This window comes from Mus musculus, chromosome 5, assembly GCF_000001635.26.
Source record: "Mus musculus strain C57BL/6J chromosome 5, GRCm38.p6 C57BL/6J".
NCBI lineage: Eukaryota > Metazoa > Chordata > Mammalia > Rodentia > Muridae > Mus > Mus musculus.
Genome location: NC_000071.6, coordinates 143,986,891 through 144,014,885, shown reverse-complemented (window position 1 = coordinate 144,014,885; position 27,995 = coordinate 143,986,891). Strand labels below are relative to the sequence as shown.

The following is a 27,995-nucleotide window of genomic DNA, read 5'->3' as shown; positions in this document are numbered from 1 at the left end:
AGTGCGGTGTTCCCTAAGGCTGCTGCCTCGGAGCGGGCGGAGGGGAGCCTCCCGAAACGGGGGCCGGGCCGGGATGGCGGCAGCCGCGGCCGGGCCGGGTGCTTGGGCGGCCCAGGAGAAGCAGTTCCCGCCAGCGCTGCTGAGCTTCTTCATCTACAACCCCCGTTTCGGGCCGCGCGAGGGAGAGGTAAGCCGAAGGGGCCGCGAGCCTGCTCCGTGCCCGGCCCCTGATGCCGCAGCCCGTCCTGGCAACGGAGGTCCCAGGTTAATCCCTCCGCCCGGCTTGAAAGTCTTTCCCATCGCGTCAGGTCTGGGCAATTAAGATCGAACTTGACTCCTCTCTTGGAATCTTCGATTGCAAAGGTGGAGCCAGATTGGTAGGACAGAGCTCCCAAAAGAGGGAAAATGAAACAAAACTAAAAACTTGGAGGCGCTTCACAAAGTTAATTTTTTCTTTTTTCTTGTTTTCCCCAAAATTGATGTTTTGTTTTCTGGAAATGTTACTGTTACTTTATTTTTCCTTCCGGCTAACTAAAATCTCATTGTGTTTTAACACATTTCTATCCACTAAACTGTTTGGTTGATATCTATGCTGGTTCCAGCTTGTGGCTAATGTCATTAATGTAGCAATAAAGATTTATGTGCAAGCATTTCTGTGATGGTAGGAGTTAAGAGTGCTTTAGGTGTATATTCAGGTATCATAGTCGAACTCTAGTAGAATCATTCTATCTAGGGTAAACATTAGAATGAAATAGTTTTTCACTGTGTCTAGGATAAACGTTGGAAAAAAATGGAACGCTTCACGAATTTGAGTGTCATCCTTGCACAGGGGCCATGCTAATCTCTGTATCATTCCAATTTTAGTATATGTGCTGCCGAAGGGAGCACCCAAAATCGAAGTTATAAGCGTTTTTTTTTACTCCGAGTTGACAGTGGCAACTTCCTCAAAACATGCCTAGAACTGTGTTTTGTTGCAAGCAGATCAAAGCCCTATTTAGGGGCTGGTGAGATGGCTCAGTGGGTAAGAGCACCCGACTGCTCTTCTGAAGGTCCGAAGTTCAAATCCCAGCAACCACATGGTGGCTCACAACCACCCGTAATGAGATCTGATGCCCTCTTCTGGTGTGTCTGAAGACAGCTACAGTGTACTTACATATAATAAATAAATAAATAAATAAATAAATAAATAAGTACTTACATATAATAAATAAATAAATAAATAAATAAATAAATCTTAAAAAAAAAAAGCCCTATTTAGAGGCTGTCAGCCCAAGTGCTCCCGAACCAACTTGGTGCAATTGTGGATCCTGTATTCTTGTACACGCGCACACCTGCATCTTCCTTGTGAGGGTTTCTGACACATGGGAAGAAATCTGAGACTTTCATCTTGTCCTACTGATGAGATGTGATTTGGTGAATATCACAATTACCTCTTACACTGATGGCTTGCAGTAGTTACAAAATCACAATGAATTTTGTTTTTTGGAGGTGCTTTTTGTTTTTTGTTTTTTCCCATCAATACAGGGTTTCTCTGTGTAGCCCTGGCTGTCCTGGAACTCACTCTGTAGACCAGGCTGGCCTCCAACTCAGAGACTCTCCTATCTCTGCCTCCAGAGTGCTGGGATTCGTGACGTGTGCCACCAGACCCAACCATTCCTGGTTTTCTAAAGACATTTTTAGGTGTTGTCCTTAGCCTCTATGATCGGAGAGTTGGATGTTAAACTCAACACTTTCAGAGTTAAGATGAATAAATCCTGACATTAATGCTGTGTTTCTGTTTTCTTTCTGTGTTAGGAAGAAAATAAAATTCTGTTTTACCATCCAAATGAAGTAGAAAAGAATGAAAAAATTAGAAATGTTGGATTATGTGAAGCAATTGTACAGTTTACAAGGTAATAGTTTACATATATTTTTTGTTTGTAAAGACTGGTGAATTCTTTCAATTTACACCATATTTAAACCATGTTTTTAAAACTTTTTTCCCACTAGGACTTTTAGCCCATCGAAACCTGCAAAATCTTTACACACACAGAAGAACAGACAGTTCTTCAATGAACCAGAAGAAAATTTCTGGATGGTTATGGTATTTATATACTCAGTAACAGTTCACAGTAACAGCTCTGGGGCTCTTATTCTTAGGAAACACTGAAATTGGTTGCAATTTCAAAATCAAAATGGTTATTAAGATTGGGGCTAAATTTTAAGAAACGTTCTGGCCAGGCAATGGTGATGCATACCTTTGATTCCAGCACTCAGGAGGCAGAGGTAAGTGGATCTCTATGACTTCCAGGCCAGCCTGGTCTGCAGAGCCAACTCCAGGACAGCCAGGGGTAGACTGAGAAACCCTGTTTCAAAAAAAAAAAACAAACCAAACCAAACCAAACAAACAGGAAGAAAGAAAGAAAAAAAACTTTATGCCTACAAATGGAGCTCAATAGTAGAACGCCTGCCTGGGTTTTTGAATAGACACCACAAACAAAAGAAATTTTATGTCTAGTATAACACGTTCAATAATTTTTGGGTATTTATGTGTGATAGAGGGGATGGAAATGACGATTGTGTGCCTTATGTATGGCAACCTTGAATGCCATTCCTCAGGAGTCCATCTGGATTTCTGAGCAAGATATCTCACAGAAGTCTGAGAGAGCCAATTATGGTTGCCTAGTTGGTCAGCAAGCTCCAGGAATCCATGTCTCTGACTCCCTAATGCTAGGATTGTGCTACCATACCCACATTTGTTTGTTTGTTTGTTGGCAGGATCTCACTGTATAGCCCTGGCTGGCCTGGAACTCTCTTTGTAGATCCACCTATTTCTGTCTCCTGGGTGCTAGAAATCTAATTCAAGCCCTTGTGTCATCTCCCAGTCCTCCTGATAATTTATTTATCTATATTTTTTGTTTTTATTTTATTTATTTGTTTTGGCTGGGGGCTTGGGGGGATGTGGAAGGCAACTTGAGAGCGTTCTCTACTCCCACCGTGTTGATCCTAGGTATTGAACTCCAGGTCATCAGCCTGGCAGACAGACGAAAGCCTTTACCTGAGGAGCCATCTTTCTTTTTGTTTGTTTTGTTTTGTGAGATAATGTTTCTCTGTGTAGTCCTGGCAGTCCTGGAATTCTCCCTGTAGACCAGGCAGGCCTTAAACTCAGATCTTTCTGCCAATTGCTGGGATCACATGTGTGCATCTGGCTGGCACTTGTTTATATATTTTATTGCTAGAGTTAGAACCCAAGCACGGCTGGGCAAACATTCTACTATTGAGCGATATTCCCAGTCCTACCCAGATTTTTAAAATTAAAAGAAGGTTTAAAACATCCGGTCACATCATTATTAATTTCTGTTTATCAAACTTCATAGGTTGTTCGGAATCCTATCATCGAGAAGCAAAGTAAAGATGGCAAGGCGGTAGTGGAGTACCAAGAGGAGGAGCTGTTGGTAATGTGCAGTTTCTTATCCTGTGCTCTTAGGATGCTCCTGGAGATGTCACATAACATGCATTTAACCTAAGTAGCTTTAGGAGCCTTCTTGGGCTTCATAGAAAGGTTTTATGTTTATTGCTTACTTTCACATAATCCTCTAAAAATACTTCAGTGCCTGTCTTATTGATACCTTCCACTGGTCACCTGTGTATAATATAAAGCCCTTCTAAAAGAGGCTTATTGGTTTGTAAATTTGAATTTAAATACCTGTGATTTCAGCGTACAGCTACCGTAGGACCAAGTTTATAGTAATCATGAGCCTTGGCCAAGAGTGGTCCTGTTGCTGTGCCTGGGGCCCGGTGAGATGCCTGCTGTTTTCTTGTTTGTAGGACAAGGTGTACAGCTCAGTGCTGCAGCAGTGCTACAGCATGTACAAGGTAAGCCTGCGCTCTGCTCTGCCTGTGCCTCACTGCGAGGGCCTCAGAGGGCATGTGTTACACGTGTATTCTTTTTAAACATCTTTTATTTTATTTTTTTGAAGTTAAAATATAATTACATTGTTTCCTCCTTCTCTTTTGACCTTCCGCATCCTCCCATGTACCCCTCCCCCATTCTCTCATGGCCTCTTTTTAAAAATCATATGTATGTTTGTATGTATGTATGAATCTACATGTGTGTATATATACCTAACTGTATATAACCTGCTCAGTCCATATGACGTTCCGTGTATGTCTGAGTTGACCACTTGGTACTGAATAACCCTTGGTAGGAGAAGGTTATGCATCCCCTCTCCACATTTCTTGTTTTCCCGTAGTCTTTAATCTAGGGCTGAGCCCCAAGAGATTTCTCTCTTCCATGTCAACATGTCTCTTCGTGTGGTCCGTGTTCAGGTCTAGTTTGGGCAACCGTGTTGATGAGATTTCACGGATAGAGCTTCTCTGACATTTGTAGGAGATGCAGTCTCACAGCAAACTCCCTGTTCCTCTGGCCCCTAGACTCTTCCTTTCCTCTTCCTCCTCCTCCTCCTCTTCTTCCTCCTCTTCCTCCTCTTCCTCCTCCTCCTCCTCTTCCTCTTCCTCCTCTTCCGCTGTGATCTTGAGCCTTGGGTACAGGAACTGTGTTGTAGTTACATCAGTTGTATCACAGAATCATTTCTTTTCTGCATTTTGATCAGCCATGGTTTTCTGTAATGGTCTCCATCTCTTGCAAGGAGATGTTTCTTTGCTGAGGGTGAGACCCTATATTTAATCTGGTACACACTGGTAAAAGACATGCAGGATCTGACTGGGCTGGCTTCTCTTTAAAATTAGGGTCTGCCGGGCGGTGGTGGCGCACGCCTTTAATCCCAGCACTCGGGAGGCAGAGGCAGGCGGATTTCTGAGTTCGAGGCCAGCCTGGTCTACAAAGTGAGTTCCAGGACAGCCAGGGACTACACAGAGAAACCCTGTCTCAAAAAAAAAAAAAAAAAAAAAAAAAACTAAAATTAGGGTCTGTCCACTTCATCTGAGGATAAGTTCGGGAATGTTTACAAACAATTTTGTTCTGTTTTGCTTTGTGAGACAAGATTTCTCTCCATAGCCCAGGCTGGTCTCAAACTCACAGTCACCGAGCCTCAGCACCCCAAGTGCTGAGGTCACAGGTGTGTGCTACCCAGCCTGGTTCTAGAAGGAATTCTCGACTCTTTTGAGGTACTGGGGATTGAGCCCAGGCAAATGCTCTCTGTTTGTAGCTACATTGGCATTGTTAACTTTTTTATTTTATTTTTTTATTATTTCTGGTGCCAGAGAGACGGCTCCATGGTTAAGAGCCTGTCTTGCTCTTCAGAGGCCCAAGCTCAGGTGAGGGCTATAGCTCCAGCTGATCGGGTAGCTGAGGGAAGAGAATGACTTTGGAGTTTGAGCCCAGCCTCCTGGGCAACTTAGAAGTCCTGTACTCTCAAAATCAAACAGATAAACAGAAAGATAGGCAGGATTATTACGTGGCCTTATGAAGAGCCGGTGTCTATCACCTAGTGTATTGCTTAGTAAGGCATATATAATTTTACACAGTTTCTTTCTCACGAATACTTCCTATGCTTGAAAGTACCTGGGAGGCGTTGATGAGCCCTGTTAAAGGTGAAGCAGAGGAGCGTGAGTAACGCAGGGCACTGACGCCATTTTCCACAATGTTTTACATTATTAGCTTTTCAATGGGACGTTTCTGAAAGCCATGGAAGATGGAGGCGTCAAGCTCCTAAAGGAAAGATTAGAGAAATTCTTCCATCGGGTAAGTGTCCTGGATTTTATTTATAGCTTTACTAAGACCTGGAGAGGAGTATCAGTGAAGCTGGCAGTAGGAGTAAGCGGCTGACCACTTAACTGGTGTGGATAAGAACCTTGGTTGATCCCAGCATCACTGGGGTTGTTCCAGAACAGTACAGAGGCAGGAAAACTTGTTTTTAATTTATTCTTAAAGATATATAAGGCATATATGATATATATCATACATATCATATCGTGTATATATATCAGATATATATCTTATTATATGTGTGACATATATTGCATTGCTGTTTTGCCTGCATGTATATATGTGTGAGGGCCCCAGATGCCCTTGACCTGGAGTTACAAGCAGTTGTGAGCTGCCATGTGGTGGGTGCTGGCAACTGAATCTGGACCAGTGCTCTTAACCACTGAGCCATCTTTCCAGCCCCAACTCATTGTTTATACTTTTAATTGTATGTGTATGTCTGTGTGTGGGTATGCGCACATGAGTGCAGTGCTCATAAAGACCAGAAGAGGATGTCTGATTCCTTGGAACCGTGAGCTCCATTTGTCCTCTGGGAGTGCTGGGAACCAAACCCCACTCCTCTCCAGAGCAGTACGAGCTCTTGGCCACTGAGCGTCTCGCCAGCCTCCAGATTTGTTGTTTGGTTTTGTTTTTTTTTTTTTTTTAAGATATAAAATCGAGACCTTGAATGTAGCAAAGAACCCGAGGATTGTTAATGCAAACCCAGAGCAGTGAGGTGATCCTCAGGCCTGTGGTCTCGCCTGTTGGAGCAGAGCATCCTGGAAGCAGCCCCGAGACGTGTCTCAGCTGATCCTGTGCACCTGTGTGTATTGCAGGGAGGACTTATTTCAAAGGCTGTCTTACTATGTGGGTGGGTTAGAGTGCAAGCATCTAAACACTTACCAGAGCTGCATGCTTATTACACACACACACACACACACACACACACACACCAATACTGACCTCAGATTCACAGTAACCCTCCTGTCTCAGCCTCCCAAAGTGCTGAGATTATAGATACGAGCTGTCACATCAGCCTGCGATGGTTCTGTTGTCCTAACAGGCCTCACACATAATAACTCGGGGGGAAGGCTTTGGCTGTTGTGGTGATGTGAATGAGAACGGTCCCTATAGGCTCATAGATACAGAAGACAGAAGTTGGTTCCAGGGACTGGGATATTGCTGTGATAGGCCTGACCATGCTTTTCTTTGGATGAATGTGGAGTTTGGGACTTTGAATTTGGAAAGCTGTGGAATGCTTTAAATAGGGCTCAGTGGGCCATCCTAGTAGGAATATGGAAGACTTGTTGCTGAGGATGATTTGAACTGTGCAGACCTGGCCCAAGAGGTTTCAGTGTAGAAGAATTTCAGAATGTGGCCTAGAGATATTTTTGTGATATTTTGATGAACAATGTGGCTGCTTTTTGCCCTTGTCTGAAGAGTCTACTTGAGTCTAAGGCAAAGAGATTTATATTAATTGCATTGACAAAGGGAGTCTCAAAAAAGCCCATCATAGATTTTGTTCTCTGGTTAAATCTCATGAAGAGCATTTTAAACAAGAGTAGCAAGCTTAGAAAGGAAAAACATAAAATATATGGCTCGAGTATTAAAGGGGTACTGCGAAATGAAATGGAACTAAATCCTATGTTTTAGGAGATAACAGGTTAAGGGATTTGGGGGCAAGATCCTACGCAGCTAAATTTAGATCCAGGTATGGTGATATGTACATCTTTAATACCAGGAGACAAAGCCAAACAGTTCTCTTGAGTCAAGGCCAGCCTGGGTCTAGATGAAGAAAAGCTTAAATCAAGGCATGGTGGTACATGCCTTAAATCCCAGCATTACAGGAGACAGAGCCATGCAGATCTCTGAGTTCAAGGTCAATCTACAGAGCAATTTCCAGGAAAACCAAGCTTAGGTAGAGAGGGAGACAGAAAACAGAAAGCTAGTATTCTGCTAGCAGCCTTCAGATAAAGATGTAGAGTTCTCAGCTCCTCCTGCATCATGCCTGGTTGGATGCTGCCATGCTCCTACCTTAATGTCAATGGACTGAACCTCTGAACCTGTAAGCCAGCACCAATTAAATGTTGTTCTTTTAAGAGTTGCCTTGCAGCCGGGCGTGGTGGCGCACGCCTTTAATCCCAGCACTCGGGAGGCAGGGGCAGGTGGATTTCTGAGTTCGAGGCCAGCCTGGTCTACAAAGTGAGTTCCAGGACAGCCAGGGCTACACAGAGAAACCCTGTCTCGAAAAAAAAAAAAAAAAAAAAAGAGTTGCCTTGCGCTGGGCAGTGGTGGTGCTCACCTTTAATCCCTACACTTGGGAGGCAGAGGCAGGTAGATTTCTGAGTTTGAGGCCAGGCTGGTCTACAGAGTGAGTTCCAGGACAGCCAGGGCTATACAGAGAAACCCTGCCTCAAAAAACAAAAAAACAAAACAAAACAAAAAGCGAAAAAAGGGGCTGGAGAGATGGCTCAGTGGTTAAGAGCACCGACTGCTCTTCTGAAGGTCCTGAGTTCAAATCCCAGCAACCACATGGTGGCTCACAACCATCAGTAAACGAGATCTGACTTCCTCTTCTGGTGCATCTGAAGACAGCTACAGTGTACTTAGGTATAATAATAAATAAATCTTTAAAAACAACAAAAAACAAAAAACAAAAACAAAAAAACCACCAAAAAACAAAAAGCAAAAAAGCAAAAAAAAAAAAAATTGGTGTCTGTTCATAGCAATAAAACACTAAGACAGAAGTTGGGAGGTTGCCAGGCGTGGTGGTGCACGCCTTTAATCCCAGCACTTGGGAGGCAGAGGCAGGCTAATTTCTGAGTTCAAGGCCAGCCTGGTCTACAGAGTGAGTTCCAGGACGGCCAGGGCTACACAGAGAAACCCTGTCTCGAAAAACCAAATAAAAAAAGAACAAAAAAAAAGAAGAAGAAGAAGTTGGGAGGCACAATTTGAAAGATTAGGAGGTGTGGCCTTGCTGGGGCAGTGTGTAGAGGGGGATGGGCTTTGGAGTTTCAAAGTGGTGGCTCAGGCCTTTAATCCCAGCACTCAAGAGGCAAAGACAGGCCCATCTCTCTGATCTGATCTATAGAGTGTGTTCTAGGACAGTTCAGGCTACATAGAAAGAAAACCTGTCTGGAAAAAACAGAAAACAACCCCAGAGAGAGAGTCCTAGGGGCTCTCTCTTCTTACTGCCTGTGGATTCAGATAACGAACTGTCAGCTACTTCTCCAGCACCATGTCTGCCTGCAGGCCACAATTCTTTCTACCATGATGACAATGGATTAAACCTCTGAAACTATAAGCAAGCCCCGATTAAATCTTTTTCAGAGTAGCCATGGTCTTGGTGTCCTTTTACAGCAAGAGAACAGTGACTAACACAGCTGTCACATGGATTCAGTCACAGGAGTGTGAAATGTCCCAAGAGCTGAAGCCCGAGATAGTTCCCAGTCTCTTTCATTGTACTTTGGGCTTTGTTTCACTTGCCGCAGCACCTGTCAAGATTCAGTTTATGTTCAGGTTATAATTCTCAGTTTGTTTTTTTTCCCTAAAATACCTCTTATCTTAGTTACTGTTCCATTGCCATGAAGAGATAGAAGGCAGTTTATAAAGGAAAGCATGGAATTGGGTTTGCTTACAGTTTCCCAGGGTGACTCTGTGACCTTCATGGCAGGGAGCATGGCAATAGGCTGGCAGGTGTGGTAATGCTGGAGCAGTAGTGAGAGCTCACGTCTCATCCACAGACAGCAGGTAGAGAGAGAGAGAAAGTCCTGAAAGAGCTGGGTCTGGGCTGGGGTTTTGAAGCCTCAAGGCTCAACCCCAGTGATAGATGTCCAACAAGGCCACACCTTCCAATCCTTTTCAAAATTTCAAAATTGTCCCACAAACTAGGGACCTAGCATTCAAGTATATGAGCCAGTGGAGGCCTTTCTCATTCAGGCCGCCACCCCCCTCAGCCCTGTTCCTGTATTGTTTATTTAATTTTTTGTTATTTGTGCGCATGCAGACTGGGCTTGATTTTGGGTGTCTTTCTCAGTTTTTCATGCATTGAGTCAAGGCCTCTCCCAGAGGCCATCATTTCAGCAAGTGTAGCTGGCCTGCTTGCTCCGGGGAGCCCATGTCTCTGCCTCCCTCAGCTGGGACTAAGGCAGCCTCCCACCCGCCTGGCAGTTTACACACATGCTGGAGATCTCAACCCCGGTCCTCGGTGTACGGCAAGCACTGTTAGCCTCTGAACCATCTGAAACGTTTCTCACTTGTTTTCTTTTGTTTGGTTTTCCCCGAGACAGGGTTTCTCTGTATAGCTCTGGCTGTCCTGGAACTCACTCTGTAGACCAGGCTGGCCTCGAACTCAGAAATCCACCTGCCTCTGCCTCCCGAGTGATCAGATTAAAGGCATGCGCCACCACGCCCGGCTGTTTCTCACTTTAATGACCATAATAAGTCACTCTGGTGGCATCTTCCTCAAACCCTGCTCTTGCTCTCGTTACTGTCCTGTTAGGAGCAAACTGCTGTCCTGACTGACATCCTTCCGAATGGCACTGTGTCCATAGTCCTATTGTGTGGATCCTAAGAGACGCATCAGGGGCTGGTGAGATGGCTCAGTGGGTAAGAGCACTGACTGCTCTTCTGAAGGTCCTGAGTTCAATTCCCAGCACCCACATGGTGGCTCACAACCACCCATAAAGAGATCTTACACCCTCTTCTGGTGCATCTGAAGACAACTACAGTGTACTTATTTATAATAATAAATAAATATTTGGGCCGGAAAAAAAAAAAAAAAAAAAAAAAAAGAGACGCATCAGCACAGCAAGGGCAGCTCTCAGCTTTTGTGTTTCAGGACTGGGACTGACTTCAAGTCCAGTCATTCTCGGCTTACTGCTTCTTGGGCTTGTTGTGCTGTTTGTCAGTGTGTGACTGTGCGGCTGTGTGAGCGCTGTAGGGAGTGCGACGGTTAATCTAGTGTCTGTTTCCCCCACAGTATTTGCAGACACTACATTTGCAGTCATGTGACCTACTTGATATTTTTGGTGGAATCAGCTTCTTCCCATTGGATAAAATGACTTACTTGAAAATCCAGTCCTTTATTAACCGAATGGAAGAAAGCCTAAGTGTAGTCAAATATACAGCATTCCTCTACAATGACCAACTTATCTGGTAAGTAGCACCCTGTGACTTGGCCTGTAGGACATGGAGGTCAGAGTAATAATAAACTGCACAGTAGCAGTGAGTGCAGTTGTCTGTCACACAGGAAATAACAGCAGGGGCATCAGCAGGAAAATTTTGAGGGGCATTGTCAAATTAGGAGGAGAATTATTTAGAGCACAGCTGGGATAATAAACAATTAAAATTACCAAGCAGAGGAGCTTAAATAAACTAGAGCCAAGACTGAGATGCCCCCCCTCAAAAAAAACAACAACAAAAAACCAAACTGAGATGTCCCAGTGGCTAGAGCCCTCGCTGTACAAGTGTGAGGATCAGAGTTCAGATCTCCAGAACCCACATAATTGCTGGGTGGGTGTGGTGGAGGAAGGCAGAGACCCTGCCTCGGTGAATAAAGGACAAGGGCAGCTGAGGATGATTCCTGGTGCTGACCAAGGGCACAGACTCCCATGCATGCATACACATGTGCACCTATATACATGCATACAAAACCATGCATACGTAAAAGACATAGCGCACGCACACACACACACACACACACACACACACACACACACATATGAAATGTGGCCAAAAAAAGGTAGAAGAAGAGAGAAGATGAAAGGAGGAAGAGGGGAGGAGGGAGCTGTTCTCAAATAGCTTAATATCCAGCAAAGAGAGTTGGGGTGATGGCTGAAGGGCCTCTTACTGCTGATGTAAAGACAGCAGAACGCTGCACACAAACACAGAGCAAGTTGACTAGAGTAAGAGTATATGTATACCCAAATGAAGTCTTCAACCTCGGGTAGCTCACTAGGCTGGCATAGCAAATGCAGTTACCCACTGGGCTGTCCTGCTGGCCCAAATGAGTGTTTTATTTTGCTTCTGGTTTTTATTTTTATTTTTCAAGATAGGGTCACACTATGTAGATCAAGTTGGTATGTTACTTGTAATCCTCCTGCCTCAGTCCCCATCCCCAGTGCTTACATGTGTCTTAAAAAGGAAGTTGTGTCTTGAACCTGATTTCGGTTTTACTTTTTCTTCCTCTTTATCATCTCAGTTACTTCTGAAAAAGAAAAATGTAACCGTCCATGTGTTCGCTTTAGAAATTCTATCAGCTCCCACCCCACGTGTTCGATGCTGCCCTGTGAGCAGCAAAGCTCAAGAACCAGTCTTCCCTTGCTGACAGAGTGTCTATGTGTCTGCTCTAGGCTCCTAGAGTACACGCTTTCATTTTTGAACATTCATCTTTATGTTATTTATGCACATAGGTCTTTTGCCTGATGAAGCTGGGCTGGCTGGCCAGTGAGCCCTAGGGTGCCCCTGCCCCCACCTCCCAGCACTTGGATTGTAGGCGTGCACTGCCACAGCTGGCTTTCAACCCACACGGGTGCTGGGGATCTACATTCAGGTCCTCGTGCTAGCATGAGCCACGTTCCCAGCCCCTGCCACATTTTAGACGTGGTCAGGACATGAGAAAGCAGAGGGTAGTATGGGAGATGCCCCGGTGCATGGTCTAGTGAAGGCATCGCACAGAAGGGCAGCAGTTGTCTGCGGGGAAGGACAGACAGCTAACATTCTAACACAATAGGCGGTGGAAGAGGGTTCTTGAAGAGTTCTCCCGGGACCTTTTGGTTTCCTTCTTTATGTCTTGTCCCAAAACAACAACAAAAACCTCTTCAAGGGTGGATGTCTGCCAGTTCCCAACACTTCTCAGTATTCCTGCCTCATTTTGAGATGAGTTTGCCTGAAACTTGTTTCTTTCTCCTTTTTGTCTACACTGAAACCTAGAGAACAAATATCCACAAATACTTCTGATGTCTATGGTCAAATTATATATCTGTAACATAGTGATATTTTCTAGAATGTGGTATTCACTGTGTAGGCTGGGACCCCAAGATGTCTTTCTAGAATGTATCATGTGGTTACCACTGTCCCCTAAGTAACCCTGAATGGATTTCAGTCTGAAAGTCAGATCTATTGGACTTAAAAAACTTAAAGTGTGTGTGTGTGTGTGTGTGTGTGTGTGTGTGTGTGTGTATGTGTGTATGTATGTACATGTGTGTGTGCACACACATCTCTCTACTCTTCATTGGTTCCAGGGATCAAACCCAGGTCACCAGTCTTGCAAAGCAAATGCCTTTACCTGCTGAGCCTTCTTGCTGGTCCTGTTGAGGCCATGCTTTGAGTCTTAGTTAAAATACAGGACTGTGGAGCAGCAGCTGCCAGTAGGTCAGCGCGCAGCGCCAGCGCTTGCTTGGTCTGGTGTGTTTCCTTCCCGCACTTCCTTCCCAGCTGGAGGGTCTGCATGTCTTGTTTTTGTTTCGTTTGAGCTCCTTGTAGCTTGAACTTTTGATCCTTCTGCCTTACCTTCCCTAGGCTGGGCTCAGGCTGTACACCAGCGTGCCCATCCTGTTTGTTTTTACTGCAGGGCTGGGGATGGGTCCCAGGGCTTCACGCTAGGCGAGCACTCTCCTGTCTTACTGTATCCCTAGCTCAGCATCTTCATACAATATAGAGACAAGAGCAAGTGTCACTCTAGAGCAGAGAAGGCAGAGGCCGTTTCCAGACTTTAACTCGTGCTTCCCTGGTGTTTCAGGAGTGGACTAGAGCAAGATGACATGAGAATTTTGTACAAATACCTCACCACCTCACTGTTCCCCAGGCACATCGAACCTGAGGTATGATTGCATTCTGTAGACACACAGTAGACCGAGGAGGGGCAGGTGGGTGTGGGAAGCTGGGCACAGGACACCTCTGAGCTGCTTTATGGTTGGTCTATGATACTCAGGGATACTTAGCTGGTATCGATTCGTCACACATGGAAGTGTGTGTCATCCTTGCTGTGCTTGCTGTGTTCAGCTGCAGTAGGAGGAACAGCTCATCAGGCAGGGAGAAAACTGGGTCTCAGATAGGGAGGGACAGGGATCCGTGAGGGCCCTAAGCCTGCAGTCTTCCTCTAGAAGTAGGTGACATTGTGAGAAGGTGCCTTATGCCTGGCATACTTGGCCACAACTGTACTTAACTCCCCAACTTTCCACAGAGAACATTAGACACCAGCATTCTTTTTTTCTTTTTTTCTTTTTTTTTTTTTTTTTTTGGTTTTTTGAGACAGGGTTTCTCTGTGTAGCCCTGGCTGTCCTGGAACTCACTTTGTAGACCAGGCTGGCCTCAAACTCAGAAATCTGCCTGCCTCTGCCTCCCAAGCGCTGGGATTAAAGGCGTGTACCACCACGCCCAGCGACACTAGCATTCTTAATTAGGCTGAAAGTGAAGTGTTCACAGCCCATACAATCATTATTTTCCCTTGCTCTGATCATTTGCAAACTCCTCTTTCACCTTCATCCCATCTTCATTCTCTAGCTTTTCAAACTTGATTTGCAACAATGGGACGTCCTCTCTGCTACACTCAGGGGTACTTGCCTGCATACACAAAGTCCTGGGTTCTAGCCTCAGCACCTCAAGAAAACAAACATTGAAAGAGAGGTTTAAGACGGGTTCCCTCCAGAACAAAGCTCTTTCCAGGCAGGTCGGACACAGCAGCCAGCAGCTGTTGAGCGCTTACTGTGCACAGTGGCTGTTCCCAGTGCCCAGCACACCTGCCGTCCTCATAACCTTAGGATGGAGTTGGTTACACTGTCTTACAGGACATCAGCACCCTGCCAAGGTGCGAGATGCGTTAGCTTCTCATTGCTGACAGGCTTCCTGAGGAAAACAGCTCAGAGCAGAAAGCCTGGTTTGCCAGTCTCAGGTTTCAGACAAAGATCGGCTGCTTGCGTGTGGCAGAGGCTGCCTACCTCGGTGGAGAAGCAGGGAGAGAGCAACCAGGATAGATCTGCCCTTCAGGGGTATGCCCCGTGCGTGACCTGCTGCCTTCAGCAGGAGCCCATCTCAACGAGTCTATTCACACTCAGCTTTGCAGTTGGCAGTGGATTTTGCCGTCCATAAACTTGGCTCCACAAGGTCCAGTGACATGTCAGCAGCACTGCCAACTCAACCAGGTCCCTCACACAGGTCACCGAGGAACACTCTAGATTCAGACCATACACCTGCCCAACAAAGATATGGCAGGGCCAGCTCTGCTCTGCCTGGTATCCAAGCCTTTCTTATAAGCACGCCCTTCAAGGAGCTACTTCCGGTGCCTGTCAGCCTTTGACAGCTTGGTGCCACAGTAGAAGATTCTGTCCGTTACTTGATGACATGCCTGAAGAACACTGTGTAAGCACAGAGCTACAACCCAGCATGGCCACATACATGTGAGATCTGTCACAGATTAGTAGTGGGCTGTGTGTTTTCATCTCTGGGTACACTGTGCATTGAAGGTATTTTGAAGTTATATGCTAAAACCAGAAGGGCACCAAACAGTTTTCAAAATTTATTTAGTTTTACATGCAGGGACTTTTGCCTGCATGCATATCTGTGTTATCATGTGTGTGCAGTGCCTTTAGAGGCCAGAAGAGGGCACTTGGATCCTGTGGGAGTAGACTTACAGGATGCTGTGAGCTGTCGGAGATGGATGCTGGATGCTGAGAATCAAACCCAGGACCTCTGGAAGGGCAGTCAGTGCTCTTATCTGCTGAGCCACTGCTCCAGCCCCTGAAACAATATGTTTTCAGCAAAAACAAAACAAGATAAGCACAAGTCTTCCAGGGAACCTGGTGTCATAGCTAAAGATACACACTCTGATCCCAGACAAGCCTGGTGTTGACGTCTGCCATCTATGTCTAAGAGCCACATCTGTGGGTGCATTTCTGTGACTCTGAGCTCCCACAGGAAGGGAATGGGAAGAAGACAGTAGTCTCCATGGGTCAGTGTGAAAAACATGAAGAGCCTTATGGAATTCAGTTATTGTAGTAGGTTGTGGGATTTAGGCTTAGATGGAGTCATATTATTATAGTCCCGGTTAAATTAGTCAGTTCTTTATGTATTTTTGTAGTATGCTTATTATCTTTTCTTTGAAAATTTCATACACGCGTGTACATACCACAGTACTTATCTGTCCACTTCCCCAGGGCTCGCCAGGCCATTCCCTTCTGGTTCATGTCCATTTTCATGATTGTCTTATTGCTCATACCTCTCCCCCTCCCATCTTTCAGCTCCTACATTCTTTACTCTCTCCCACCGTGTCCCCTGAGCCTAGATGGGGTGGCAGAAGGTTGATGGGTGACCAGGTCTGACGCCGAGCACTCGCTCAGGCACTCTGACCTGGTTAACAAGTCCCTGCCTTAAGCACTGCTCACGGTCGGAAAAGCTGCTCTGGCCAAGTCTATGGACAAACCCAGGCATTGTAAGAATGAGGTTTCCTTTATTTATTTTTTTCTGGGTGGCAAGGAATACGGGAAATAAGTTCAGCAAAATGGCTCGAGACCAACTAGCCAGTGGGAGTGCCGTTTGTCAAACTGAAAGTAAAAAAATAAAATGTGATTGTTGTCAATATTCATTTTGTTTGCAGTTGGCGGGAAGGGACTCCCCAGTCAGGGCAGAGATGCCTGGGAATCTTCAGCACTATGGAAGGTAGGATGCCCGTGGCTCGGCTCACAGCGCTGGGCCTCGCCACTCTTCTGTAAAGATAAAGATGGCACTGGGTCGCCCTGTTGAGCAACGATCCGAAAGGGAGCTCTCGTTCCCAGGGACATCACACTGTCGCTTTACGGAACTCTGATCTGCTGTTTATCAAATGGCGTCTAGCATCAGCAGAACATTGATAGCCCTTGACTGGGAATGCGTTTTGTTATGTTATGTTTACCTCATTGAGTTGAGTCATCTCTGTGTTTACTTTTAAGATTTCTTACTGGACCCTTGAACCTTAATGATCCAGAAGCAAAATGCAGATTCCCCAAAATTTTTGTAAATACAGATGACACGTATGAAGAGCTCCATTTAATTGTTTATAAGGTAATGATTGTTTTCCTCCGGTGTTACAGATGAAGGCTAAGGCACACCTCCTAAATATTTCTTGGGACAGGTGTTACAAGTTCTGATTTGTGTAAAACTCAAAAAGGGTGTTCTTCTGCAGCAGGAAGTTGCCTTTCAACCTTTTTAGGCAATTTTGCTACTAGTGAAAGAAGTCCTGTCTAGGGTGGGATTCAAGTGTCCAGAGTCCGAGGGCCACACCCAAGGCGTGAGAGGGCCTGCCTCAGAGCACAGATGCATGGGTCGCACTTGAGCGAGCTGTGCTTCTGTGTTGTCTCACGGTGCCTGTAAGAATGGGTATCTATGTGTGGGCTTAGCTCCCTTTTCATTCGGGGGGGAGGCTACTGTTCACGCAGTCTGACCTTCAACTTCTGTGTCCTAGTAGCTGGGACTGCAAATGTGTGCCACCATGCTTGGGTAGTATTTCTTCCTCCCCCCCTCCCTCCTCTCCTCACTCCCTCGCCATTTCTCTTAAGGCAGTTGTGGTACACAAAAGAAATAGGTTTTAATTCAAAGGCTTAGAAACTATGTTTCAGGAAAGCAGAAAGGATGTCACAGTCTGTGGGAATCCTTTGACTGTGTGGAGAGTAGACTGATTAAAAGCAATGCCTGAGAGAAATCTGAGAGTAGAGAAGGCTGCAGCCTAGGCTATGAGGAGACAGGGCTGAGGCGGTGACCACCCATTCTTCAGAGCACACAGAAACCCCCAACTCAGAGCGGCCAGCAGCCAGGTGTGGGGAGTGGCTGTGGAAAGAGGGAATACGGGGATGTTGTCCCCCTCTTCCTGTCCTTGCACACAGACAAGCCTGCAGCTGAGCCTGTGGGGCAGGGTGAAGCCTGAGCGTGTTTAACAGCAAGTGACGAGGCCAGAGAGACCAGGGAGTGAGCCTCCGTACCTGAGAAGCAGGCCGGCTCTTCCTTGAGTTCCACCTGCCTGGCCTGACTGCCTCCCTCAGCCCGTATGATGTATAAACCCACCTCCCTCAGCAGCATAAGGCTCTCTTGTGCTCACGTGTGACAGAACCAAACCAAACCAGACCAAAGCATCAGAACCCTACGAGTGCTGAAAGGGAGGGGACGGACTCTGGGACAGATGAGTGTTTAAAAAGAATTATGCACATGGAGCCGGGCCAGAGAGGTGGCTCAGCTGTATGAGCACTGACAGAGGACCTCAGTGTGACTTCCAGCACCCAGCTAGGGCAGCTCACAACTGTCTCTAACTCCAGCTCCAGGGGATCTGACATCCTCTTCTGACGTCTGTAGGCCTCAGGTACATGTGTAGCGCATAGGCATACGTGCAGGCACCATCAGTAAAAGTAGTGTGCATTAGAGGAGTTGTGTGCATTCAGGTGAAGCAGGGTGGTGTGAGAGGGCCCAAGTAGGCCAAGTAATGGCTCCTGCCTATGGCCAGAGCACTCAGGAGGTCGAGGCAGGGATGTCAGAAGTTTGAGGTCAGCTCAGCATTTAGAGTGGGAGTGCCCCCACCTCCACCCCACCACATTACAGTAACCTCAGTTTAATTGAAACTTAAATTTTTTTTGTATTGTGGGTGGGTGTGGTGGTACACGCCTTTGATTCCAGCACCAGGGAGGCAGAGGCAGGTGAATCTAGGCCATCCTGGTCTACATATGAGTTCCAAGCTCTAGCCAGAGCTACACAGTAAGACCCTGTCTCAAAAACATTGTGATAAGATAAACACTATTAAGTTAGCACTATCTCTTTCAAGAATTCTGTCCTTTCCTTGAAAATGCAGTGTGTGTGTGTGTGTGTGTGTGTGTGTGTGTGTGTAACATGCACATCTTAGTTAGAGTTTCTATTGCTGTCTTAAAACACAATGACCGGGGACTGGAGAGATGGATCAACGGTTATAAGCACTGACTGCTCTTCCTAAGATCCTGAGTTCAATTCCCAGCAACCACATGGTGGCTCACAACCATCTGTAATGGGATCTGACGCCCTCCTCTGCTGTGTCTGAGGACAGCTACAGTGTACTCACATATAACAATAAATAAATCTTTGGAGCAAACAGGGCCAGAGCGAGTAGAGATCCTGAGTTCAATACCCAGCAACCACATGATGGCTCACAACCATCTGTACAGCTACAGTATACTCATATACACAAATAAATATTTAAAATAAAAACAAAACCACAGTGACTTTGGGGAGGAAGTTTATTTGAGTTTCCAGTTCTGTATCATACAGTCCAGCGTCCAGGGAGGTCAGGGCGGGAGCCGACACTGAGGACTGTGTGTGTGTGTGTGTGTGTGTGTGTGTGTGTGTGTGTGTGTGTGTGCTGCTTATGGCTTGCTCCTGGAGGTTGCTTTCTCATAGGACCCAGGGCCACCAACACTGGATTAGTGCTCCAACAGTGGCCTCTAGTTGCAAAGTTCAGGAGCCCCCAGGACTTTTTCACTTTAGACACCAACTGCTTTCTTGAGGTATCTCCAAGATGACCTGTAAGGCCAGTAGTTGACAGGAAAAGCAGATATACTCAAGGAACAGCTTGTCACGGTGAATGGCAGGGATGGAAGTCAGTCTAGGGCTGGAGAGTGAATAAGAGCGCTTGCTGTGCAAGAGCCAGGGCCTGGATTCAGATCTCAGTACTGACCTGACAAGCCAGGCAAGGTCTCAAATGCATCTTTATCTCCAGCTCTAGGGATATAATGGGGAGTTCTGAGCAAAGACGGCTGCTAGATGCCAGTTTAGTTGAAAAACTACAACAAACCCCCAATAGCTCCAGTTCTAGGAAAGACTCTGGCATGCCGTCCTCTGTGTCCGTGCATGTGCATACACAAATGCACAGCCACCTGCACATGTGCATACAGCACACAGTCAAGAAGAGGTGTGTGTAGCAGGGTCTGGAAGTCAGCACTGGCACTCTTCAGACAGTACAGCTGATTGCCGCAGTGATGAGGGAATTGCACGGCAGCGATGCCCTCTAGGGAAGTTGTCTGGCCACCATGCCAAGATTTTATCAGGGATTGGCCCTGGACACTCAGCTTGCCCTTCCTCCCCAGCCCTGCATGTCAAGCTGGTACTGAAGGACCCTGATGGATAGCCCTTGCCGTTTGTTGTAGTTGGGATTTCTTTGAGTAGGTGTGAGGGTGAGGCCATCGTGCAGTGATTTGGGAAGTGTTCTCCTGGTTTTGGAGGACTTGGAGAATTGGTGTTAAATCTTTTAAGTGTTTTGTGGAATTCCCAGTAGAACTGTGTACGTGGGTGTTTCTGTGTGAGCATTTTTAAGTCTTATTTTAGTTCTTTTGAAACCAGGTCTTGCTACGGAGCTCCAGGTGTCCTGGAACTGTCTCTGAATGTAAGGCAAACGCACAGACGTCCATCTGCCTCTAGAGGCCTCCCAAGTGCTGAGATTAGTGTGAGTCCCTTCCTGTGCCTGTGAGGTTTTGAAGGATGAGGTTCTTGGTGGTGGTCTATCTTGTTTTTCTTTTTCTTCTTGAGGTTGCTTCGGTGTGTTGTATCTTTCTCCAGAATTGAAGTTAGCTCGATTGTTGGCACACAGGGCTTCACCGCACTGACATTGTTGTTTTCACCTCTTCGCCTATGGCGTTGATAGCGCAGTCTCTCTCTCCCTTTGATTGTTGATTCTGGTAATGAGTCTTTTGTCCTTTTTTACGTTCTAGCCTGTGAAGAGGCTCTTCAGTCTGTGTTGCTTTTTCCCAGGAGGCAGCGTTGGCTTCCTGTGTGGTCTCTTCCCTGTGGAGTCCTTCCTGCTCTGGCTGGTAGTACCCCTTCCCACAGTTTGCTTCAGTTTGCTCTTTTTTCCAGGGACTTGAGATGAGAGCTCAAGTTATCAGTTTTAGCTTTCTTCATATTGGTCATTTGCAGTTATAAAGACTGTCAGTGTTCACACGGGAGCTGTTGTCACACTGTCTGTGTGGCTATGTGTTCACATGGGAGCTATTGTCACACTGTCTGTGTGGGTGCATGAGCACAGCTGCCTTTAGAGGCCAGAGGCGCCATGTTCCCCCAGAGCTGGAGTTTTGTGCTAGGGACTAAACTCAGGTCCTCTGCAAGGGCAGTTAAGGACTGGCCATCCCCTCAGACCCTATTTGCTTTCTTCTTTTAGACATGATGTCATGTAGCTCAGTCTGACCTTGAATTTGCTCTGTAACTGAGACCGCCTTGGAATTCCTGATCCTGCTGCCTCTATCTGGTGTTACAAGTGTGCGCCATGCTTGGAAGTTTTAGCTTTATCCATGGTCTCGGTTGCTGTTACTTGCTAATGTCATAACTGCAGTCATCTGCAGGAGTGAGAGGAGGCAAGGTTGTAATGACGTGGTCTCTTCTTATGTTTTTTTAGTGGAAAGTGTCAAGAGTACACAAGAGAGACTAGAACAGTGAAGTCTCAGGCAGCCAACGAAGGTGAATTCATGAGATGCCAATCTTTTTATAAAGTTTTTGACAGGGTTTCTCTGAGTAGCCCTGGCTACCCTGGAACTCATTCTGTAGACCAAGCTAGTCTTAAACTCAGAGATCCACCTGCCTTTGCCTCCTGAGTGCTAAGATTAAAGGCCCGTGCCACCACCTCCCAGTTTAAGGCCACCACCTCCCAGTTTAAGATGCCAGTCTGTCCCTTGTATTGTTTTATTTTGAGAGCATTTTAAGCTATGCCACTTCATTTGTAAACACTCCGTGTCCCTGAGCCCTGAGGCCATGTGCCGTAGCCTAAGCACCGAGGCCCTGTGGAACCACTCATAGCCTTTCTGTCCTTGTCAGCCACTGTGCTGTTTGCCTCCACACTGCCCTGCTCAGCACACCCTGTCTCCTTACAGTCGGTCTGTCGAGATGAGGACAGGCTCGCCACATTTGCTCACAGCGCTCACCCCTCTTCTCTACCAATTGTCATCTCTGGTTTGTCTCTCTGCAGGCCATGAGTGCAGCCGTGTGCTTCATGATTGACGGTAGGTGCCGGAGTGGGTCTGCTTCAGCCTGACTGGCTCAGCTCCCTGCAGCTTGCCGGGTCCTGTCCTTAATGGACAGTATGTTGTCACTAGCCACGGCCAGGCTGTTTTACCCACTGCTCCCTGTCAGCATTCAATTACTTCTCACTAGTGATCAGCAGGACCACCCCCTCCCTGAGCGCACTTGCTGCGGTGGGTGGGTGGGATGGTGCCTGCGCTCTAAGGACTCAGGGTTAAGTGAGGTGTGTCTGAGGGCAATCAAACAGCCCAGGACTCCAAGTGCTGTGTCGTGTGCATTAAATAAATACTCGACCTTCTTAGGTGTTCCTGGGGCAGCCAGTTTGCCACTGTTTAAGGGGTGTGACGCTTCCCCTCACAGGGAAAGGCTCCGTGTTAGCCAGCCCAGCCCAGCTCTGTCTTCCCGTTCAGTGTGGGAGGGGCGGGCTTCTGAGTGTTTGTTTTGTTCCCCGACTGTCTTGATCTCATCTAGTTGGTCAGTAAGTTTTTCATTTGAATTGTGTCAAGTTCTGAGCAGTCATGTGAGCTGTGGGGCACCAAGGGTGGCAGGGCTGAGTGCTGTTTCTTTTAACTCCTGCCAGCCTCCACGCCGCTCACGCTGGATTTCTGCCGAAGACTGGACAGCATCGTTGGGCCCCAGCTTACGGTGCTGGCATCTGACATCTGTGAGCAGTTTAATATCAACAAGAGGATCTCTGGGTTCGTACTCTGCTTCGGCTTTATTCTCACAGACTAAATGCTTATGGTACTGAAGGTGTGCACAGTGTCACCACTGCAGCATTTCTGGAAAGCTCCGTCCCCTCTGTGATGTGCCCTAGGAGAGGGAAAGGTAGGTCCCGACCGGAATGTCCATTTCACTTCATGGAAGAGGCTGATGCAGCTCACTGTGGCTTTCACTGAGGCTGTGCAAAGTCTTACACGCACAGAGCTGCAGTCTCGTGGCCAGCACTGTACACAGCGCACACTCATTCCCAGCACTGGAGATAGAAGAAGTGTTAGTCTCCTAACCCAGGGTCAGAGAGTGTTTTCTGCAACAGGACAGGTGGTGAATAAGTTGGACTTCATGGACAGTGGACTGTTATTTACAAGGACTCACATGTAGGGGAAACACTTTTTGGTTAAGAAGTAGACTTCGTCTCCTTGGAAAATTCTATCTTATTAGATATCACATGTTATTATTGTTTGAAACATTGGTTACAGCTTACTGAGAGTCTAGATTTGAGTGTCTAGCCACTGAAGATCAAAGCCTTTATATAGTCATTTAGTTCCATGTATTTATTGTGTGTGTGTCTAGGTCAGAGAATGGTTTGCGAGAGTCGAGTCGAGTCTCTCCCTCCATCATGTGGGCCCTGGGTTCTGACTCAGGTCATCAGGCTTGGTGCTACTTGGCTTTCTCTTTGGAGTCACCGTGCCACCCCTGCCATTCCGTTTTAGTTTGTGCATTTTCTGTTCGTGGGTCTCTTGAGTTTTGGTTTTGACTATGAATTGAGATTGCCATTCTGCACTCTCACCCGTGCCTGTGTGCTTGGGATAACTGTTCTTTCAGTGGTCGTCATCTCAATGTCATGTCTGCACAGGTCTGAAAAGGAGCCCCAGTTTAAGTTCATCTACTTCAACCACATGAATTTAGCAGAGAAAAGTACAATTCACATGAGGAAAACGCCCAGTGTGTCACTCACATCCGTCCACCCAGATCTAATGAAGATATTAGGGGACATCAACAGTGACTTTACCAGGTAATCCCAGCGACTTCTCAAAGCGGATGTTGCCTTTCTGAGAATAGATTTAAAGGAGTTATACGTATGTATATTTATATTTATCTTATTTGTTTGTTTACATGGGATTCACTGTATAACCTAGTAGTACTTAAACTCAAGATCTCTCTGCCTCAGCCTTCTCAGGGCTGGGATTATAGACATATGCCTGCATGCCTAGCTAAATAATTACCTTTAAACCAAGTGACCCAGAGCCCTTGAGAAGAGACTGCTTCCACATCACACAAGGTTGCCTTTCATACGTGACTACTTAACTATTTATAACTACAACTTAGTGTCGTTTCTTTCTTTCTTTTTAAGATTTATTTACTTTATGTATATGAGTACACAGTAGCTGTACAGATGGTTGTGAGCCACCATGTGGTTGCTGGGAATTAAACTTGGCTTCTGCTTGCTCCAGCCCTAAGATTTATTTATTGTTATATGTAAGTACACTGTAGCTGTCTTCAGACACTCCAGAAGAGGGCGTCAGATCTCATTACAGATGGTTGTGAGCCACCATGTGGTTGCTGAGAATTGAACTCAGTACCTTCGGAAGAGCAGTCAGTGCTCTTAACCACTGAGCCATCTCTCCAGCCCCTTAGTACCATTTCTTGTTTTGAATTCTTTTTCTCTTCCCAGTCTAGCTGTGTACATAAAAGCATCCCACTCTGAAACTTTGTTACAGAGCAGATGAAGATGAAGAAATCATTGTGAAGGCCATGAGCGACTACTGGGTTGTTGGGAAGAAGTCTGACCAGCGGGAGCTGTACGTGATTCTCAGTCAGAAGAATGCGAACCTGATCGAGGTCAATGGTAAGGGGGCCTGGGACCTCAGGAGAACTTTAACCACGGATACTTCAAATAATCTTTCCCTGGGTTAAGAAACTATAGAAGCTGCACATTGTGGTCATACCTATAATTCCAGCTGAGGCAGGAGGATCAGGAGTTTACGTCCATCCTCAGCTACAGAGTGAGTTTGAACTCAGCCTGGACTACAGGAGACCCTATCTCAAAAAAAAGTAAATATGGCCTGAGAAGTGGCCTAGTGGGTACAGGAGCGTGCTGCCAAGCTTGGTGACACACAGAATGTCCTCAGACCTCATGCATGCATACTGTATCCCTCCATACACACACGTGCACACACAAGGAAATAGGAAGTTCTTTAAAAGGGAAGTAACTTGGTGAGCTGCAGCAGTGGCTCCGGGTTAAGACGTTGGCTTAGTTCCAGCTCCCACACAGTGGCCCGCAGGCAGCCGTAGCCCCGTTCTCACGGATCCAATACCTCGTCTGTCCTCTGACAGCATCGGGCACACGTGGTGATAGACATACATGCTGACAAAAGATAGTCACATAAAATAAACATTAGAAAGCAAAAAAACAGGGACTGCAGAGACAGCTCCAGAGGCTCAGGGTCTCTGCTGCTCTTACAGGGACTCAAGTTTGGTCTACACATGGGGCAGCTCATAACTGCCCCAGAAATCAAACAAACAGAAGCTCCTGGCCTTGGATCCCAGCTTTTCAAGAGGCAAGAGGATGAGAACTTCAAAGTCTGCCTGGGCTATTAATGGAGTCTCTACCTTGAATAAATGGTGGGGGGGAAATGAGATGGGTGTCAGGGGTCTGTGAGGGATGTAGCCCACTGCTACACCCGCCGAGCATGAGTGAGGGCCTAACTCAGCCTCCAGTGCAAACAGAAACCAGAACACAACTCCTAAGATCCAAGCAGATGCTTCTATTCTGTGTATTTCGGGTTTAAAGAAAACTTTATTTCATGCATATGGGTATTTTACCAGCATTTATGTCTGTGTCCCACCCACTTGTGCCTGGTCCCTGAGGAAGCCAGAAGGAGCTGCAGTTACTGACAGTTGTAGGCTGTCCTGTGGGTGCCGAGAACCAAATGGGGTCTTCTGTAAGAATAGCAGGTGCTCCTAGCCACTGAGCTGTGTCTCCAGTCCCCCATTAAATGCTTTTATTTCTCCTGTGGGGTGGGAAACTTAACAGTGCCTAAAAGAAAAGTGTTTTCTAAAGTGCTACAAAAAGAAAAATCAGCAAACAAGGCATGGCTGCCCACTGTACAAATGTCCTTTTATAGCTGCCCACTGTACAAATGTCCTTTTATAGCTGCCCACTGTACAAATGTCCTTTTATAGATCCTGTGATGAGAACCCTCCAGGCTGCCAGGTTCACAGGGCACTTCCAGCTGTCACCATCTGCACATGGGCAGAAGAATGCAGTTTTTTTCTGCCTTCCCATCAGGGCGGGGTTGGTCTCCTTTCTGGACAGTGTGATCTAGCAGCTGCTTTATGGGTCTTAATGAATGTTGTCCTGGAGAAAAGATCGCATTGTCCTCATGGGATTGGGCTTCGCCACTGCTCTCTGTGGCATGACACTAACGGCAGGCAGGGGACAAATCCTACCAAGCTCATCATAAGTGACATAGAGGATCTTAACATCTGTTCTTTTGTTGGTTTGTTTTGGGCTTTTGTTTTGTGTTTTTGAGACAAGAGCTTCCATCTGGCTGGCCTGAAAGTTGCTATGTAGGCCAGTCCAACCTTGAACTTACAGCCATTGTCCCACGGTTTCCTAACGTTGTGATTACAGGCAGCCTCACTGTGCCCAGCATTAGGACATTTCAGGTCTTCATTTGCATTAGTATTTGGGTGCATGCAGAGATAAAATGGGAGTTTAAAGGGGTGGGCATGGAGCTCAGTGGTATAGCATTTGCCTGGCATACTCAAGGCCCTGGGCTCTCTACTTAGCACCACAGAAATTAAAATAGGTGGATTTGATGGATCAACTAATCCAAGGTGATTATCTCTGGAAAACCCTTGATCGACATCTCAAGACTGTGGCCAGGGTTTTTGTACATCCATCCCGTCAGCTTCTCAGGAGCATTGCACTTCTAGTGCTGACCCACGAGGATCTCAGGCTCTCCGCAAACCAGTTCTTTTAGAACCAAAACAGTGGTACCCTAGTGTGTTGGGAAACATGGAGGTCTCAGGAGTTTGTGAGCTGTTTCTCTGACTGCCTTCTCTGTTGGTTATTACTGCGTCCTCTTCTTAAGAGAAAGTCAAAATTAATGCAGACATTTACTTATTTCCTACCTTTATCCCCATAGAACTGAAGGCACTGATCATAGCATGCAGCCCTCAAGGGCAGAAGCTATGCTCCTTGACACACTGTTTTCTGTTCTTTCTGCAGAAGAGGTGAAGAAACTGTGTGCCACGCAGTTCAACAACATCTTCTTCTTGGATTGACTCCACTGGCTCAGCAGAACATCTTTAAAAACCTCAACAACCTTTGTGTTTACCATTACAACTTACTGGTCATGCTAGTGACTGGGTTAGGGACACAGTAAAGCAATACCTGCTTGGAAAACCACATTTCTACTTGGTCTGATGATTCCCTGAGGTTTCTAGATGTTAAATATTTATGTGAAATTAATTAAATGTAGTCAGCTGAATACCATTCCATTCTGCTGACATTGTATGGGTATTTTACTGGGAAATAAGACTAATAAATTGTTAAAGTTTTTAAAAATACTGGTTTCCTGTTGAGTCCTGTGTTGCTGGCTGTTTTGACTGCACTGGCCAGTAGGGCTCATAACTCCAGGTCAGGGGCCAGGCCAGGCCAGGCTCAGAGGACTTGGATCCAGTTCTCACCGCCTTCGTCAGGCTACTCACAGTCTCCTGTAGCCCAGGCCAGGTTCTAAGGCAGTGGTTCTCCAGCTGCCTAATGCCGGGATACTGTGCTCACCCCCAGCCAGAGCAGGATTTTATTGCTACTGTTACATGAACCATACTGTAAATATCTGATATGCAGCCCCTGAGGAAGGCTGGGTCCACCCTGAAGGGGTCCTGACCCTGTAGCAGGTTGAGAGCCACTGCTCTCGGGGTCTGATGCTCCTTTTGTTCTCCCCGGGCACCTGGACTCAGGTGTACACACGTGCACACACACATACATACAATTAAGATGTAGTTTAAATAAGCTTGGCCAGTGGGAAGTGGCACTATTAGGAGGTGAGGTTTTGTAAGGGGGGGGGGGTGTCACTGTGGAGGTGGGGCTTTGAGGTCTCTTTGAATGCCCAGGTCTGGCCTGTGTGATACAGACCTTCCTCCTGGCTGCCTGTGGAAGAGCCTCATCCTGGCTGCCTTCATATCACAATGTAGAAGTCTCAGCTCCTCCTGTGCCAGGCCTGCCTGGATACTGCCATGCTTTCCACCTTGATGATAATGGACTGAACCTCTGAACGGTAAGCCAGCCCCAACTAAATGTTTGCCTTTATAAGAGTTGCTGTGGTCATGGTGTCTCTTGACAGCAATAAACCCTAAGACAACCCAAACACTAACAGACAGTATCTTGACAGCTTGGGGTCTCCCTGTTGACAAGAGAAGGACAGCGAGGCACAGATACAGTCACTAGATTCGATTCGCTTTGAGTACATCCCCGATGTTTCATTACACACCCCAAGCTGTCTAACTAGACATTGTTCCTCTTGGTCATGAGGCCTCCCGAGAGCCACGTCACCCTGTATCCCTTCACAACTGAGATGAAATAGAA

General features: G+C 46.5%; 1 protein-coding gene and 1 non-coding gene across 3 annotated transcripts; one reads left to right on the top strand and one right to left on the bottom strand.

Annotated features, from left to right (window-relative positions):
- Positions 1-2: 2 nt before the first annotated feature.
- On the top strand, positions 3-26,977 carry Ccz1 (CCZ1 vacuolar protein trafficking and biogenesis associated). 2 transcript variants are annotated; one of them, XM_017320876.2, is made up of 15 exons: positions 3-187; positions 1,795-1,892; positions 1,990-2,083; positions 3,357-3,434; positions 3,698-3,855; positions 5,600-5,683; positions 10,668-10,843; positions 13,428-13,509; positions 16,281-16,342; positions 16,612-16,723; positions 21,627-21,660; positions 22,260-22,377; positions 23,256-23,414; positions 24,121-24,248; positions 26,637-26,977. In XM_017320876.2, the coding sequence occupies exons 5-15, from the start codon at positions 3,847-3,849 to the stop codon at positions 26,690-26,692; spliced, it is 1,020 nt and encodes a 339-aa protein (XP_017176365.1). In that variant the 5' UTR covers positions 3-187; positions 1,795-1,892; positions 1,990-2,083; positions 3,357-3,434; positions 3,698-3,846; the 3' UTR covers positions 26,693-26,977. The 2 variants fall into 2 exon arrangements, with proteins under 2 accessions (XP_017176365.1, NP_808350.1); NM_177682.3 differs by having other exon boundaries at positions 33-187; positions 3,808-3,855.
- Gm24311 lies at positions 785-888 on the bottom strand. The gene has a single exon (XR_003956044.1). It is a non-coding gene; the product is annotated as a U6 spliceosomal RNA (small nuclear RNA).
- Positions 26,978-27,995: the final 1,018 nt, after the last annotated feature.